General features: G+C 43.4%; 1 protein-coding gene across 1 annotated transcript; it reads left to right on the top strand.

The window, feature by feature from the left end:
* Positions 1–278: 278 nt before the first annotated feature.
* Positions 279–12,122, top strand: SUMO2 (small ubiquitin like modifier 2). The gene is made up of 4 exons (XM_080922897.1): positions 279–447; positions 1,854–1,985; positions 6,148–6,219; positions 11,457–12,122. Exons 1-4 carry the CDS (start codon positions 427–429, stop codon positions 11,517–11,519), a joined length of 288 nt encoding a protein of 95 aa, XP_080779023.1. The 5' UTR covers positions 279–426; the 3' UTR covers positions 11,520–12,122.
* Positions 12,123–17,993: the final 5,871 nt, after the last annotated feature.

The raw sequence follows: 17,993 nt of genomic DNA, 5'->3' as shown, positions 1-17,993 counted from the left end.
TGTCCTCGCCGAGGACCAGCTGGAAGCCATTTTGATTACGCTCCACCACAGAAGGAGGACAATACAGCCCCGCCCAGAGCCAGGCGCGCCCCCGCGGCGCGATTGGTGCGCGTGTCCGCGCCTCTTCCCGCCGACCTGGCGGGCGCCTGGCCCAGGCGGCGGAGGCGCGGGCTGTGGGGGGGCAGGAGGGGTGGTTATGTAAGCGTTGCGCGCTCCCGCGAGGCGGCAGCCAATGAGAAGCCCCGGCCACTCGTGCTCGCGCACGCAGGGCGGGGGGAGGGAGCGCACGACGTGCGCGCGCCCTCTGCCTCGTCCACCGCTGCCGCCTCCTTCTTCTGCCGCTCCTGGTGCTGCTTGTGTGCTCCTTCAGTGCGGACCTGGTGCCTCTTTTGTGAAGCGGCAACTGAGGAGACTCCGGCGCTCGCCATGGCCGACGAGAAACCCAAGGTGAGCTCCGGGCGGCCGTCTGCGCCTCTCCGTGCGGACCAGTGGGTGGCGCGGCCCGGGGTCCGGCCGAAGCCCGCCGCAGGCTTCCCTGCCTGCCCGGGGCCCCCCACGGGGCCAGCCGCGGCTCAGGCCCGGCGCTCCGCGCCATTTTCCTCTCTCGCTCTCTTCCTCCCGCCCGCGCCCGAGGAGGCCCGCCGCCCTCCCCCGCCCCCAGGTCCTCGGAGCGCGCGCGGCGCGAGGCGGGCGGCGCGAGGCGGGCGGCGCATCGCGGGAGCCCGCGGGCCCGGCGGCCCCGCGCTGGCTCTTTGGCGGCGCCCGGCGCGTGTTAGAAGAGCGTTGGGCGCGCGGGGTCCGGGTCGGCGGCGGCGGCGGGAGTCTTGCGGCCCGGGGTTTTCCTCTCCGGGCGGGGGCCGCGGCGGATCAATGGAGTGTGCTCGGGCAACCCCGAGCGGGGGATTCCGGAGTAGGTCCTGTTCGAGGCCCAAGGGGCCGGCGGGGGAGGGGCAGCGCCGCTCCGCCGGGGGCCCAGAAACCCGCACCCTGGCGGGAACCATGTGGCTTGTTGTGGTTGGAGGCCGATGGCGAGCAGAGACATGGGCTCAACTTGAGAACGCGCCTTCGGAGGCATGGGGACACTTGGCCGCGGACGAGGGGACGAGCATCAGTCTCCAGGCAGCCTCTGGTCCCGACTATTCCGAGGGGCGGGGGAAACAGGATGAAGAATCCTTGGACGTAAACATTTGATTTTGTTGGACTGCGGTTTGGGTCGCAAGGTTCTGAAAGACTTGCACGAAGACTGTATTCGAGCCCTGACAGCAAAGGAGAGGGCGAAAATAAGCTCTGAACTAAAAATCAAACAGTTAATACAGTCGAACGTTAATCTGATGTAAAAAGGGAGAATCGGGGTATCCCTCAGTTGAGTGTTAGTTTTGTTTCGTTTAAAAGATATGTTCATTTCATATGGTCACTCAGCAGAGTTTGCTAACTTTATCGAGAAGGTGGCAGTGAATTTTGAAATAAAAGGTATGGTGTGTCTATTCTCCTCTTCCCCCAGTAGTTGTATTTATAACGCTTTGAAAAGAGAAAGGACACCGGTGTTGATAGGAAGCAACAAATTTGGGCGATGACAGGAAATAATGCCATTTTAGAAGATTTAGCCTCAAAAGCATTACAGTTAGTGGAATGAAAGTGTCTTGTTGCCACTGCTAGTATCAGTGTTTTTGTAACAACCTAGTAACACTTTCTGTAGGGTTTCTCATCTTTCAGACCAGTGGCTGGGAACAGCTGTATGCTGTTTGAGAGGATGGGAGAAACCTGTTGATTCTGAAACATTTGGGCCTGTTCCTGCTTTAAAGGTGTTTGTGTTACACATTTTCCAAATTACACTCTTATTTTTCTTTCAACAGGAAGGAGTCAAGACTGAGAACAACGATCATATTAATTTGAAGGTGGCGGGACAGGATGGTTCTGTGGTGCAGTTTAAGATTAAGAGGCATACACCACTTAGTAAACTAATGAAAGCCTATTGTGAACGGCAGGTGAGGAATTGATAAGTGCATAATCACTTAATAACCCATTTACACAACGGAATTAGGAATGGAAGATATGCTATCACAGGTTTGCATGACTATTTTTGTTAAGGTACATGTGACTTGTACTCTTTGCAGGTAGGTTTAGTATTCTGATTCTTGTGCTAAACCAGTAACACCTCATTAGGTCCATAAGACTACAAGTTCCCTAGGAGATACAACTAGTTTCAGGAGGGAAAAAGTGGGTTAATTTTTGGTGTTTTTTGTTTGTTTGTTTGTTTTTGTTTTTTTGTTGTTGGTTGGTGGTTATTGTTTTTTTCTTTTTATTACTTAGAGGTTGCTCTCTGTCAAAATATTTGGGTGTGGTAGTACACGCCATTATTCCCAGCACTGGAGGCAGAGGCATGGGGATCTTTTGAGTTCCAGGCCAGCCTAGTCTACAGAGCTAATTCTAGGGCAGAGCCAGGGCTACCCAGAGAGGGAGGGAGGGGGAGAGGGAAGGGGAGAGAGAGAGAGATAGAGAATTTTAGCCAATTTCAGTTTGGGTATTTCAGTTTTTCTGAAGCATGTCCATTATAGCCTTCAAAAAAACCTCTTTTTTTGCAGTAATCGCAGAGGTTAGAGTATGGTGTGCCAAGCCAGATTTGTGTATCTTGAGGAAGTTAACTACCCAACCCCAGAGATTAAGAAATTTTAATCATTTTTGATTAAAGCATGAACACTTCCTTTTATAAAGAAAACTCTTACAGGTGTCAAGAGGAAATAGAAAATTCTCTTTGTGATTTGGGTGTTGGGTTTTTGTCCTTTTTGTCTGAAACAGGGTCTTCCTGTGGAGTACTGGCTGCCAAGGACATACTGTGTAGACTAGACTGGCCTAGAACTCCATCCTCCAGCCTTTTCCTGCTCATCACTCGGATAACAAGCTAGGCTCATTGGAAAGTCGGTGCAAGACTTATTAGAGCTTCCCTTGGAATGCTAAGTTAATAAGCAAGGGGAACTTTAAAGATGACAACTCTGTTTCTTATACTAGTTCACTAGCTGTAGTAATAGCAGAAGTAGGATTTTTCTTTCTTGTTTTTTAAGATGTGAAAATTGTGGAATTCATTTTGATTTTCAAGATGGCCTTATTTGTGGTCAGATTGGCCCTGAAGTCTACTCCAGTGTTAGTGTCAGCCTCCCTCTGTAGGATTACAGGCCTGTGCCATCATATTTATGATATAGTTTATGATATAATAAAAATCTACTTCCAGATTTGTCTAAGTTCCTGAATTAACATTCATTTTATTCATGTTTGACCTGAAACTCGCAGAGATCCACTTGTCTGTCTCCCAAGTTCTGGGAGCAAATGTGCGCTGCCACACTGGCTCATTGCACATTCTATACTCTTAACTTTTGGTGAAACAATCTCCCTAAAGAATTAGTCAACAAAGACATTTGGGAGAGGGGGTCCTTGAGTGGCTCTGCAATCCTGACTACCCAGGCCTGAGACCCGCAGTAGTAGGAAAGGAGCACTGACCCAAGAGTTGAAGTTGCCCTGGGTACCGCCTCCATTCTATAAGGTGGTACATGTGCTACTTCATACTTAACGAGTAGAATCTCAGGTGCTACACCAGCACATAGCACGCTTCCACACACACAGATCCTTAGTAAAATTTACAGATTAGTCTGGGGAATATGCATAGCGCAGTGAGAGCATTTGCCCATCATGGCAGGACCCAGAGTTCTTGGTAAGAGGGTTAGGAATGGTTTATTATGTGGCATCTTCCATTGAATATAACTTTAAATTGTTGAAAGTCCTGAGTCTAGGATTATAGACATACCTTACCAGTTTTTGTGGTGCTAGGGATCAAATCTAAGACAGGATTTCTACAAAGTGAACCATGTTTGCAACACAGGTTTTGTCCTTTAAATATGTTTTAAGATATTATAAAAACTTCCAAATATTAGGTATTAGAAAAGTAATGCAAGGTACGTTGTTAACACAGCCTATGTTTCAACATTCAGCAGACCGAGGAAGGAGAATTATAGAAAATCAAGGCTAGTCCAGGCTACATAGCAGCAAGGGTTTGATAGAAAGGGAAGCAGAGGGGTTGGAGAGATGGCTCAGTGGTTAAGAACACTGACTTGTTTTTCCAGAGGTCCTGAGTTCAAATCCCAGCAACCACATGGTGGCTCATAACCATTCATAAAGGATCTGGTGCCCTCTTCTGGTGTGTCTGAAGATTATACTTAAATATAATAAATCTTTTTAAAAAAGGGAGGGGGAAGCAGAGGAAACTGGGTGTCATCCTGTGCCATTTGGGGCACATACCTCTATCCCAACACTGGGAAAGCAGAAGAGTTCAAGGCTAACCTGCTCTATAGAGTGTTCTAGAACATCTAGGGCTACACAAAGAGAAGCCTTGTCTTAAAAACCAAAAAAAAAAAAAAAAAAAGGTGTGGGCATGGGGTGAGATCCTTAGTCTTACTATGCCTAGATTTTTATTTTTGGTAGTACTGGGTATTGAACTTAACTAAGGTCTCCTGTCTGCTGGTCTATCACTTTTTAATTTCAATTCAGAGGGAGTTATGAGTCACATAACTGGTTCTTTAAGAGTTAGGGTAGGGGTTGGGCATTGTTTTGAACACCATTAGTACTAGCACTTTGGGAGGCAGAGAGGCAGGTGAATTTCTGTGACAAGGCTAGCCTGGTCTATAGAGTTAAGTCCAGGACAGTCAGGGCTACACAGAGAATCCCTATTTTAAAAAAAAAAAAAAAAAAAAAAGGATGGCTCAGTGTATATGCACTGGTAGTTCTTCCAGAGGACCTGGGTTTAATTCTCAATACCATATGGTAGCTCACAACTTTGTCCCTCCAGTAGCAGATCTGACACCTTTTTGCAGGCAAAACAGTGCATACAAAATAGAAATGAATAATTTTTAAAAAATGAGTGTTCCTGGAGTCTGTTGATAAGAGTTGCACAAAGCCTTGGGTTTGATCTGCAGCACTGAAAACTTTGATCCAGCACTAGAGAGATGCAGGCTGGGTTAGGAAGCAAAATGTTATTCTCTACTATAAATTGAGTTTGAGGGCTGCCTAAGATCCTGAAGTAGGTTTGCGCTATCAAAAGTCTAATTTGTGGTGCTGGAAATAAAACTTAGAATGTTTGCTCAGCAGACATAAAGCCTTAGCTTCAGTCCTCACCACCAGAAAACCAGGAGTTTTAGGTCAGATTAATCTTCATAGTAAGTTCCAGGCCAACCAAAACAGTACAGTTAAACTGTCTTTTTATTTTTTTGGTTCGATTTCTAATGCTGGTGATTGAAGGGCCTTCTGTATTTACATCTTACAGTGAGCTGAGCTTCATCTTCTGTCTAGATTATGCATCCTGTCAGACCCCAAGTTTATCCATTATAGCTCCTTTTTAGTTTGCCTTTATATATAAACTGTGTGTGTGTGTGTGTGTGTGTGTGTGTGTGTGTGTGTTTTGGTCCCCCCCACCCCCCAAGACAGGGTTTCTCTGTGTAGCCCTGGCTGTCCAGGAACTCTATATAGACCACGTTAGGAGATTATCCTGCTTCTGTGTCCCCAGTGTTAGGACTGAGAGTTAGTTCATTCCATCCACTTTTATGTGGGTCCCAGGGATTGAACGTGGGTTGCCAGCTTTCATGGCAAGCCTTTTACCTACTGAGCCATACTGCCTGTCCAGACTTTAATTTTTACCTTGAGAAATCTTTCTGGAATCTCCATTCTGTACTGTTGAAGCCAAAACATTGGGATCCTTGGTATTGTTAGATCTATCAGCAGATACTAATCAGTACTTCCCATCTGTGTTGATAATAATGGCCAGAAGCTAGAGGATACATTGAGAGGTGCTGTTAAAGTGAATACCCACATTTTGAAAATATAGTTTAAAAAAGTTAAATGCCTTAATTTCTCCATTTTGTTTTGTTTGGTATGTTTGTATTTTCAGATGGATCTCGTGTATCCTATGCTAGTCTATTTGATACTCCCCAGTGCTGGTACTATTACAGGCATGTATGTACCATCTTGGTTTTAAGATTGTGTCAATAAGACACAAAATGTCTATCTGCATAGAGAATGTTAGCATTTTAGTGAAATTTCATGGCTGCAAAAGGAGAGAATGAGTTTTTAGTGATTATATACTATTTGCTTTTAATCTCTTGGTAGGGTTTGTCAATGAGGCAGATCAGATTCCGGTTTGATGGACAACCAATCAACGAAACAGACACACCTGCACAGGTAAAAATCTCTCTACTTTTAGGAAAATTATGTTTTATTGTGTGTGTTTGCAAATTTTTATGCATGGGCATGTGTAGAGGCTAGTGAGGAGCTCAGGTGTACTGCTCTATGGCTGTCAGCTTTTAATCCTTTGAGACCTATTGCTGAACCTGGAGGCTGGCTCCATTCGACTGTCACTGAACCTTCAGTCCCTGTCTTTAGAATCTAAACTCAGGTCCTTATCCACTAGACTATCCAGCCTTGGTTTTGTCATTTTGTTTTGTTTTTTTCCAGACAGGATTTTTCTGTGTAACCTTGGCTGCCCTGGAACTCTGTAGAGTGGGCTAGCCTAGAACTGACAGAGTTCCCCTGCCTTCACGCCCACCTCCCAAGTGTTGGGATTATTATGAATTTGGTGTTGGAATAGTGGATTATACCTTTTTTTAAAAAATTATTATTGTACCAAATGATGGGTTTCACTGTGGTATTTCCCTCCCTACCCCCCGCTTTTTTTAAAGAATTCAGTAATTTATGTATTTTATTTTATGTGTTCTGTATTTTGCCTACATACATGCATGTGTGTACCTTGTATGTCCTTAGTGTCTGAGGAGGTCAGAAGGGCATTGGATCCCAGGATAGTTATGGATTTGTATACTATTATGTTGATGCTGGGACTTGAACCTTTGTCCTGCAAGAGCAACTTAACCTCTGAGCTGTCTGTAGCCTGTTATTGGCATTTTCATACACGTTTATTTTGTTCATTCTTGCTATATTGTCTGTGTTTCCCTTTGTTTATGCAAAGTTGGGTTTGATTGTTTTGTTTTTCAGACAGGGTTTCTTGTATCCCAAGCTGACCTGGGAACTTATATAGCTTAGGACAGCATTGGCATTGTCCTGCTTCTCCTGTTTGGCCAGGCAGTGGTGGTGCACACCTTTAAGCAGAGCAGAGGCAGTCTGGGATCTCCTGAGTTTGAGGCCAACCTGGTCTACATAGATCAAGCTCCAGGACAACCAGAAAGAAGTACACAGAACTGTGCCTCAAAAAAACAAGAAAAAAAAAATTTTTTTTTGTTGATAAGTAAACATTGTTTTTCTAAAGTGAATTTTCTTTTTTTGTCTTTGCTGTTACAGTACTTGTCTAAATTAGAATTACCATGCCTAGAAGAGTTCTTCATGAATATCTGGCTGTTGCCTGTCCATTTAAATATTTACTTAATGTCTATGAATGCACCATAGCTGTCTTCAGACACACCAGAAGAGGGCATCAGATCCCATTACAGATGGCTGTGAGCCACCATGTATGTGGTTGCTGGGAATTGAACTGAGGCCATCTTGAAGAGCAGTCAGTGATCTGAACTACTAAGCCCTCTCTCTTGCCTGGGTTTTACTTTTTTTTTTTAGCTATATGCATGGGAACTGTAGTATGTACTCATGAGTACAGATGCCATGGAGGTCAGAAGGTGTAAAGATACTCAGGGATGGAGTTGCAGATGGTTGTGAACTGCCTGATATAGATGCTGAGAAATGAACTTGGATCGTGGCAAGAGCAACAAGTGCTCTTAACTACTAAGCCACCTCTCCAGTCTGTCCACTCTATTGCTCTTGTCAGCTGGATTTGACTATGTATAAGTAGGTGACTTTTTACAAACGTGAGCTATGAAAAAGTGATGCTCTAATCTCCCTTAATTTACACTAGCATTGTGGATCCCCTGGCCCCATAATTGTATAGTAAAAGGTTTTCTATCTCAAGCACTGTATCCTTTAACTTTACAACTGGTAAGGGGGCAGGGGGCTTTGGTTCACTGAAAAAGTTTTTTCTCTTAAAGTAGGTTTTGATTGTGTAGCCTTGGCTGTCCTGGAACTAGCTTGAACACCTGCCTCTGCCTCAAGAATGTTTGGACTAAAGGTGTGCATCACCACCACCCAGCTTTACGTCACCTAATTCTTGTGAGAGGAGAAGCTTAACTTCGATCCTTTGGGCTTTTCACTTTAATATTTTTGTTTATGAGTTCTGTAGTGATTGTGCCTTGACATCCTGGAAGTTACAGAAGCATATATCCAAGCTTCACCTTTCTTAGAGACATAAATCTATGCTATTTCCTAAGCTGGTATTGCAGAACACTGAGCAGATCTTCAAGGATTACAAAGTGTGATCCAATGCCTGATTTGAATTCTAGCTTTAATTCTCCAATCAAGTTGGAGGGGAGCTGGGCTCAGGAGGCAGAGCAGTCTACGTAGTGATTTCTGGAGCAGCCAGAGCTAGACATAACCCCTGCTTCAACCTACACTTCCCCACCCATCCCCTACACACACAAAACAACTGGAGGGGAGTGGACTGAAGCTGGTAAGAGCACTTAGTGTTCTTGTCCAAGAGAAGGGATTGCTTCCCAGCACCATAGGCTCACCTATTGTAGCTCCAGTTATATATAATCTAATGCTTTCCTCTGTCTCACATGGGCACCAGGCTCACCTGTAGTAAGTCACATGTAGGCAAAACTCATGCACATAAGTCTTTTTTAAAAATCGGGGGCAAAGGTTAGAAAGATGGCTCAACAGTTAAGCACATTGTTTGCTCTTCCAGAGAACCTGGGTTCAATTCACAGCATCCACATGGCAGCTCCCAACCATCTGTAACTCTAGTTCCAGGGGATCAAACACACATGCAGCATTAAATAAAACCAATACACGTAAAAGAAGTCACTGATAAATTAAAAATGCAGTGTTGGAACTAGAGAGATGGCTCAGTGGTTTAAGAATAATAGCTGCTCTTCCGGAGGTCCTGAGTTCCATTCACAGCAACCACCTATAATGGGATCCTCTTCTGGCATGCATCATATATGAACACAGAACACGCAATACATATGTACATTTTTTTCAAAAGGTGAATGGCTCCCATTTAAGAGAACCCACACTCCTTTCTCAGCACCACTGATGGCTCATACATCTGTACTGGAATAATGTAACATTGACTCTTAGCTGGGCATGGAGATACTCTCCTAGCACTTTGGGAGTAGAGACAGGCAAATCTCAGTTTGAGACTAACCTGATATACACAGGGAATTTCAGGGTGGCCAGAGCTACTACACAGAAGCCCTGTTTCAAATCCTCCTACCCCCACTCCACACCCCAAATAATAAAGGTTTTTTTTTTTTTTTTAAATGAAAATAGTGGAGAAGGCTAAATATGTTAGGAACTTAGGTGTGATTTTACAAGTAGACTTCAAGACTTGCCATATCCAAGTTGTAATCAAGGGATAAGACTGAAGGAATTCTCACCAGTGACAGTCTCCAGTTAATGTGTTTTAACCAGGGGTGTGTGGAGAGATGGCTCAGCAGTTAAGAGCAGTGACTGCTCTTCCAGTGGTCCTGAGTTCAATTCCCAGCAACCACACAGTGGCTCACAACCATCTGTAATGGGACCCAATGCCCTCTTCTGGTGTGTCTGAAGATAGCTATAGTGGACTTATAATAAATAAATAAATAAATAAATCTTTTTAAAAATGTGTTTTAACCATAAGGAGGTGGTATGTTTTCTTGTAAATGATGGTAAAACTGATACATTGCCTTGGAACATTGACATTTTCAGGTTGAATTTGAAATTCAATTTATGATTGTTCTCTTCTGCTGTCATAAGACTTTAGAAAACTTACATGTTTGTGTTCCTAGAATTGAGAGTTTTTGCAGGGCAGTGGTGGCTCACACCTTTAATCCCAACACTTGTGAGGTAAAGGGAGGTGAACCTGAGTTCAAGGCCGGTTTGCTCTAGTGAGCAAGTTCCAGGAGAGCCAGAGCTACACAGAAAAAGAAACCCTGTCTCAGAAAAGTAAACAAGCAAGCAAACAAAAAACTTGCAGACCTGTAGTGGTGCCTTTACTCCCAGGCAGAGGCAGAGGAGCTCTGAGTTGAAAACCATCCTGGTCTCCTGAGCATTGTGTTCCCAGAATGAGTTTGGTGGCTTGTTTTTCTCTCAGGTTCCCAGACTTACCAAGCACCTCTACTTACTCAGCCATCTTACCAGCCCACCATTTTTGAGATAGTCTACTTTTATAACCTAGCTTGCCTTCATCTCATTACATAGTCCAGTCTAAGCCTGTCATCCTCCTGCTTCAGCCTCTGAATAAAGTGTTTAACCAAGTATTGTGGAGATAATAAAAAGATTTTCTTATAGACTAAATATGGTGGCCTAAGTTCCTTTTTACAAGTTTTAGGACATAACATGTCCCATGTCCCCTCCCCCAAACCACCCCTCTAGAGCAGCTCATGTAGCCCAAACATGTCTTGTTGAGGATGATCTTAAGTTCTTGAACTTCCTGTCTGTATCTCCCAAAAGCTAGGACTATCAACCTCCATTGTTTTTCTTTTGTGTTTTGCTTTCTGTTGTTTTAGCATGTATGTGGCAGGGAATGTGGGAAGATCAGAATAATTTCAGATTTCAATTCTCTTTATACTCTGTTCTGGAAAATTAAACTCATTGTCAGATAAGGTAGTTGGACTTGCAAGGCAAGTACTGCTACCTACTGAGCTGCCTGACTTGACTTAAAAAGAGCCAGTTCGCTTTCTACAGTGTTGCTTTCTGTGTTAAGACCTTACTCGGGATGCAGAGGCAGTGGATCCATGTGAGTTTGAAACCAGCCTGGTCTATAAATAAAGTGAATTCCAGGACATACAGATACAGTAATACAATTTATTACTGTGTACTTAGGGGCTTTTGCTTTTTGAGATGGTCTCATTGTATTCCTGGTTAGCCAGCAATGTTGACTAGACTAGTCTCAATCACTGGGGCAAGCACTATAACTGGCTACTGCATGATTTCAAAAATCTGAGTTTGGTTTAATACTTAACAAGTGTGTTATTTCCTAAGAGTTGTCCCTTATTTAAAACTTACTTCACATATTGTAGTCTAGGCTGGTGTCAGTCTAGAGTCTTAGTCCCCTGGAGTGCTGATACTACAAGTGTGTGTAACCATGTGTGGTGATGATGATTGGGCTAATCAAAACATTTGTTTGAGTTGCAGTGCTTGGCAGACCGGAGGTTGGTTTGTAAGCCTATGGCTATCACTGCACTTATTTCCCTTTCTTGAGTTCCATAATGCTGGGGTGTTAGATGTGTTTTACCATACTTGGTTTTCATGAAACGGACATCTATAATAGTGAAGCCTGGAGTGGTGTGGGACATGTGTTTTTTGTAAATTTAATATGAAAACTAGACATTTAAATTTTTTTCTCACTGGTCTTAAATTTGTTTTCTTTTCTGTGCTAGTTGGAAATGGAGGATGAAGATACGATTGATGTGTTCCAGCAGCAGACAGGAGGTGTCTACTAAAAAGGGAGCCTGCTACTTTACTCCAGAATTTTGTTATAGACCAAGAACACATTCTCAATTAGAACCGCAATTTGGTCCCGCCACATCCTGACTACTACAGTATAGTTTTCTCTCTTCTTCCATCTCCCTGTCCCCATTTCTTTGTTGTACATAAAGTAACTGGTGTATGTGCACAAGCATATTGCTCTTTTTTTTTTTTTCCTTTTTTAAACTAAATGGCCAATGTTCTCTTTTGGTTGACATCAGATGGAGATGGTCTGGGGAAAGTACTGGTTCTGTGAAAATACCCCCTTCTCCATTAGTGGCATGCTCATTCAACTCTTCTCTTTATATTCCAGTAAGTTATTTTGCTCTCACTGTTTTAACAAAAGAACCCAACAACACAAAATCCTTGCATACCTTGTTCAATTGGAGAATTTTAATGTTTTTCATTTATCATTGTAAAACCAAGGACAATTTTATAACTTTTTTGTACGTAGCTGTTACATGTAGGGCAATCTGTCTTTAAGTAGGGATAAATTACTCTTGAACAAAATGATCCTAGATAGTTTTCCCTTCAAGTCAAGCGTCTTGTTGTTTAAATAAACTTCTTGTTTAAAATGAGCTGTTTTCTTTATTCTGAAGAATATTAAATAGAAATGTTGTTTTAAGGCCAGGTGTGTTGGCTCATACCTTTAATCCTAGCACAAGGAGGTAGAGGCAGGTGGATCTTTCTGAATTTGAGGTGAGCCTGGTCTATATAGCCAGTTCCGATACAGCTACATAAAGAGACCCTGTCTCAGAAAAACTAAAGCAAAGTCAAGAGGGTTGTCACATGCACTTGAAGCAGAGGCAGGCAGATAACTCAAGCAAACATGGTGTTTTGGACCAACTGGGACAATATAGAGAGCTTTTATTTCCATAAAAAAAGACGGGAGGGCTTTGGAGTTGAGCATGGGTTTGGTTCCCAACGTCTGTTTGGGGGCTCACAACTAATTCTGGTTTGTCAGATTAGATTGACAGCCTTCTCTGACCTGAGGACAAAACAAGCAGTGTATACAAAATCACAAAACAAACACATCAAGTATCTGGAGAAAAATGAGGTTTTTTTTTTTTTTTTTTTTTTTCTTTTAAAGGAGTGTTCTACAACTCTATGTAGACTTGTAGACGAGGCTGGCCCAGAACTCTGTCTTCTAAATGCTAGATTAAAGATATGTACCACCATACCTAGTCTGGTTTTTAATTAAATACATTTTGTTGTGTGTGCACATAAAAATAGGTGTGCTTGTGCTATAGTGCACATGTCAGGACAACTGGTCAGTGTTAATTTTCTGTGTAAGATCCTGGGATCAAACTCAAGAGCCTATGTGGCAAGTGTCCTTACCTGCAGAGCCATCTCACTATCTCACTGGTCCATTATTTTCATAAAGTGGTCAGGCATAGTTGAATGCACCTGTAGTCCTAGCACTCAGCAGGTGATCTGCATAGGATGCAAATTTTAGGACTGCCAGGGTCATGACATCACCTTATGGGGGCAGGGAGTGCGTGGGAGGGTGTAGAGTTTGCTTCTGCTCATGTTAGTAAGGATGTTTTTGAGTTCAATCAGAATCATTGTCACCATCTAAAAATTATCACTGGTGTAATTTTAGGTTTGAGGTAGGGATTAGGTCTGTAGTAGTGTACTTAGAACAGGAGGGCCTGCCTAGGTTTGAGACTGTTGACTAAACAATGGAAATTTAGACCCAAGAATTCATCCTGGATGATGCTGTACAGGGCAGCCTAAGATAGAGTAAGATCTTGTCTTGGACAAGGTCTTGTGTATTCCAGGCTAGTCTAATTTGCTGTGTAGCTGATGATGACTACTAGTGAGCTTTCGTCTTCTTCCTCTAGAGCATGTGGATTAAACTGTACAGTAGACCTGGTAGTACTGGTCTAAGGCAGGCTGGGTATTAAATGCCAGTCTTTCAACTTATTTCTAGCCCTTTCTATCTGCTGTTCATGTATGTTTCTTGGGAGGCCTGGATGTCCTGGGAATACTATGTAGAGCAGCTGCCCTTGAACTACGACTGCCTAGTGTTGTGTGACAAAACTTCTGGGGAGATAGGGAACACACAGTACACCAAAGTATGGAAGCCACCAAAAGTCCAAGTTGGTGTGCCTAGTTGAATTTTGTAGGAGTGAGTTACAGGAATATGGATGAGGGGTTACTTACAGAAACAAATGATTTAGAGACCGTTGCATCACCAAAGCCCATCTCGTCTGGCAAACCTGGGATAGTGGAGAAGCACAGCGAAGCCTGCCAGCAGATTCAAAGCATCCTTTCCAGATGCTTCAGTTGATCTACACGTCTTAGAAGGTAGCTGGGCTGTTGGCTGCTTTTTGCAGGTAGCTAGTCTGAGAGGCACGCTTGCTTTGGCAGGGAGGGGCCTAGTCAGTTTCAGGGGTTGCCTTTCAAATGGCTTCTCTTACCTTCTCGTTTAAAGAGCTCTCCAGCTGGAGAAACTGGATCTCAGAGGAAACTGCCTTAGCCGCCCATGAGTTGGGATGACAGGCATGAGCTGCTTTATCCCAATAGACTTCTTGTTGCACTACAGCAAGAATGAGAAGTACCTTCTGGTGAGATAGGCAGCAAGAGAACTAAAGGGAATGCTAGTCAAGTTTGTGTGTTTTAGCTTGAAAGGGTGAAATGAGGGCAGCGCCAGTGATATGCTCACGTTCTGAGACAGCTCTGCAGTAAGAGGGCTTGCTGAACAACCGTGAAAGGTGTGAGTCTGGATCCCAGCATCCACGTCACAAGCTGAATGTCCCATGCATGCCTGTAACCCCAGCAGTGTGTTCTGGAGGATGGAGTGGGGGGCTGGAGATAGGATCACTGGAGCTTGCTAGCTTCTAGCTTAGCCAAGAAAAGGCAAGTTCTTTGTCTAGGGAGAGGACTTCACAGGAATAGGCCGATTGATGCCAAGGACGCATTCACAGGGCGCTTTAGCTTTCTGACTATTGAGGTGGGCCTCAGAAGGTTGGTGTTCTATATGTCAAAAGGGCATGTGTTATGGTGAGACTGGTATTAAACAGCTCCTTGGATAAGACATAATTAGAACATAGTGAAACAGGTTGGAATTTAATCTGTTGTTTGGAATGTGGAGTGTTATTTCCCAGTAAGCAGTGACATGTGACTACAAGATCAATTTAGGATTTAGTATGCTCTTGGGGTTTTATAAAGCTTCAAACTTCAAGAATCCTCTCTCTTTTTTTTTTTTTTTTTTGTTTGTTTGGTTTATCTTTATGATTAAGGTTTTATTTATTTTAATTTCTTTGGTTTTTTTGTTTGTTTGTTTGTTTTGTTTTTAGGGCTGGGTTTCTCTGGGTAGCCCTCAATGTCCTGGAACTCACTGTGTAGATCAGGCTGGCCTGGAATTCAGTGCTGGGGGTTAAAGGTGTGTGTCACTTGCCATCTGGCCATGGCTTTTTTTTTTTAAAGTAAATGTGAGTGTGTGCATGCATACATGTATGTAGAAGCAGCTCTGGATCACCTGGAATTGTAGTTACAGAAGATTGTGAGCCACTCTACTGGTGTTGGGAGAACTTAGGTCTTTTGCAAAAATATGTGTTCTTTTTTTCTTTTAAGATTTATTCATTATATATAAGTACACTATAGCTGTCTTCAGACACACCAGAAGAGGGCATCAGATCTCATTACAGATGGTTGTGAGTCACCATGTGGTTGCTGGGATTTGAACTCAGGACCTCTGGAAGAGCAGTCAGTGCTCTTAACTGCTGAGCCATCTCTCCAGCCCAAGAATATGTGTTCTTGACTTCGGATCCTTATTTTCTCTTCAGCTCTTTTAGAGAAACTGGGTCTAGCTTCTAGCTCCCACAACCATCTGTAACTCTGCTTTTAGGGTATCAGTTTCCTCTTCTGACCTCTTTGGGTGCCAGGGCATGTATGCACTGCACAGGCAAAAACACTTATATAATCAAATATAAGTAGATAGATAGATGATTGATAGATAGATAGATGATAGATAGATAGATAGATAGATGAATAAATAAGTCCCAGCTTGGGATGCAGGAGGCTCAAAAATCCAAGGTTGTCGGCACTTGTGGTGCACCCTTTTTTTTTTTTAATTATTTATTTATTATATATAAGTACACTGTAGCTGTCCTCAGACACTCCAGAAGAGGGCATCCGATGTCGTTACAGTTGATTGTGAGCCACCATGTGGTTGCTGGGATTTGAACTCAGGACCTCTGGAAGAGCAGTCGGTGCTCTTAACCACTGAGCCATCTCTCCAGTCCCATAGCACACCCTTTTAATCTCAGCACTTGGGAGTCAGAGGCAGGCAGATCTCTGAGTTTGAGGCTAGCCTGGTCTACAGAACGAGTACCAAGATAGCCAAGACTACATAGATCTACGCTGTCTCAAAAAGAGTCCAAGCTCATCATCCACTATAGAGGGAGCCAGTATTCTATGGGACTCTGTCTCAAAGGAGAACCCTTATTTTTGTAAAGAAGGCGAAATCCATCCACAGAAGTGCAACAAGACGGGAAGGAAAAGGTTGTTCTGTTTGTCTTTGATGGCATTTAACTCCTGCCTCCACCTCCCAAGTTCTGGGACTATGCAAACATGTATCTCCAGTGCCCTCTGCCCTGCAGCTTTCATAGCAGGTTTGGTCACTGACTTATTTCAGAGGAATTAGTTGAAGCAAGGGCAGTACCTAAAAGCATTGATCTCTGCTTTTGGTGAAGACACAGCTAAGAAAAGGACTGACAGATGGTTACTAAATTTGGCTTTAGCAGTGATGCGTGGGACGTGTTTGAGGAGGGGAGGTTAAGGAGTGGCACATTTAGGAGGTACCCTCAGTGGTGGATCAAGAATAGTGCCAAAGGGGTCTGGAAAACAGCACGAGCCAGCCTGCTGTAAGGAGCAAGTTCCGGAATAGCCAGGGCAACACAGAGAAACCCTGTCTTAAAAAACCAAAACCAAGCTGCTGGTGGTTACACAGTCTTTAACCTCAGCACATGGGAGGCAGAAGTAGGTAGATCTCTGGGTGTGAGGCCAGGGCTATGCTACACAGAGAAACCCTGTCTCACAAAACAAGATAACATAAAAGGAGAAGAAAATATCTTTCATAGTTTCTGCCACCACACCCTACTTATGATACTATTTTAAGATCCAGGTCATTTTGGTGCCAGAGAGGGAGAGGCAGATGTAGGATCTTCAAGTTCAAGGCCAACTTGGTCCAAATAGTGAGTTCTAGGACAGCCTAAGCTAGATAGTGAGACCCAATCTTACCACACACACACACACACACACACACACACATGAGAGAGAGAGAGAGAGAGAGAGAGAGATTAATAATAATGATGATAATAATAATAATAATAATAATAATAATTCACTTTTAAAACCACTACATTCCATGGCCCATCATGTTTCATGCCATAACCAAGAAGTGAAGAGAAACATAAGCAGTTGCTACTTTCTTCATGACTTGTGACTCAGCAACTGTTCTGTTTTCCCTAGAGCCAAACTGCTTTCTCAAGTATTCAAGCTGTCATTTGTAATTTAGAAACTGCAGCTCACCCAGGTGCCCTCTCTTTCCACAGTGGAACCCAGGACCCAAGGCATGGGTTCTCTCGGGTTTTGTGAACAATACATTTTTTTTTTTTGTCTTTTTAAAAAAAGATTGATATATGCACTGTAGCTGTCTTCAGACACACCAGAAGAGGGCATCAGATCCCATTACAGATGGTTGTGAGCCACCATGTGATTGCTGGGAATTGAACTCAGGACCTCTAGAAGAACAGTCAGTGCTTTTAACCGCTGAGCCATCTCATCTCTCCAGCCCCTTTGTTTGTTTGTTTGTTTTGTTTTATTTTATTTTTAAGACTGTTTTTCTGTATCTCTGGCTGCCCTAGAACTTGCTTTGTAGAACAGGCTGTCCTTGAACTCAGAGACTTGCCTGCCTCTGCCTCCAGAGTGTTGGGATTAAAGTGTGCCATCATGCCCAGTTTACATACTTATTTTATCTGTGTATATATGTGCATGTGTGGCTGTATGCATGAACACACGTGTGGATGAAGGTCAGAGAACAATCCCATCCATCATTTTGTGCCTGGGGATTGAACTTGAGTCTTTAGACATGGTAGCAATACCTCTGCCCATTGAACTATCTTGCCTGACTCTGAGCAAATATTCTTCCTATTCCTTCCAATTCAAAACACTAGAAGCAGGTGGTAATTACTCTTCTTTGCTCAAAGGCTGTCCAGTTGACAGGGTGGTACACCTCTTTAATCCCAACATCCATGCTGGAGATGGAGGATAGGAAGAGTTCAAGGCTAGACATGACGTATCCTTTATGCTTTCTTGGTTGGCACAGACGTGGCGGCTGACTGTACTTAGAGAAGGGAGTTCTGGTTTTCTGTGAAAGTACAGAGTGACAGTAGTTAGGTTAGATTGCTGAAGACACTAACCAATTGCCTGAAGGGGGCCAC

Source organism: Micromys minutus (assembly GCF_963924665.1).
Source record: "Micromys minutus genome assembly, chromosome: 10".
NCBI lineage: Eukaryota > Metazoa > Chordata > Mammalia > Rodentia > Muridae > Micromys > Micromys minutus.
Note: the sequence above shows the minus strand (reverse complement) of the source record. Positions and strands in the feature narration are given on the sequence as shown.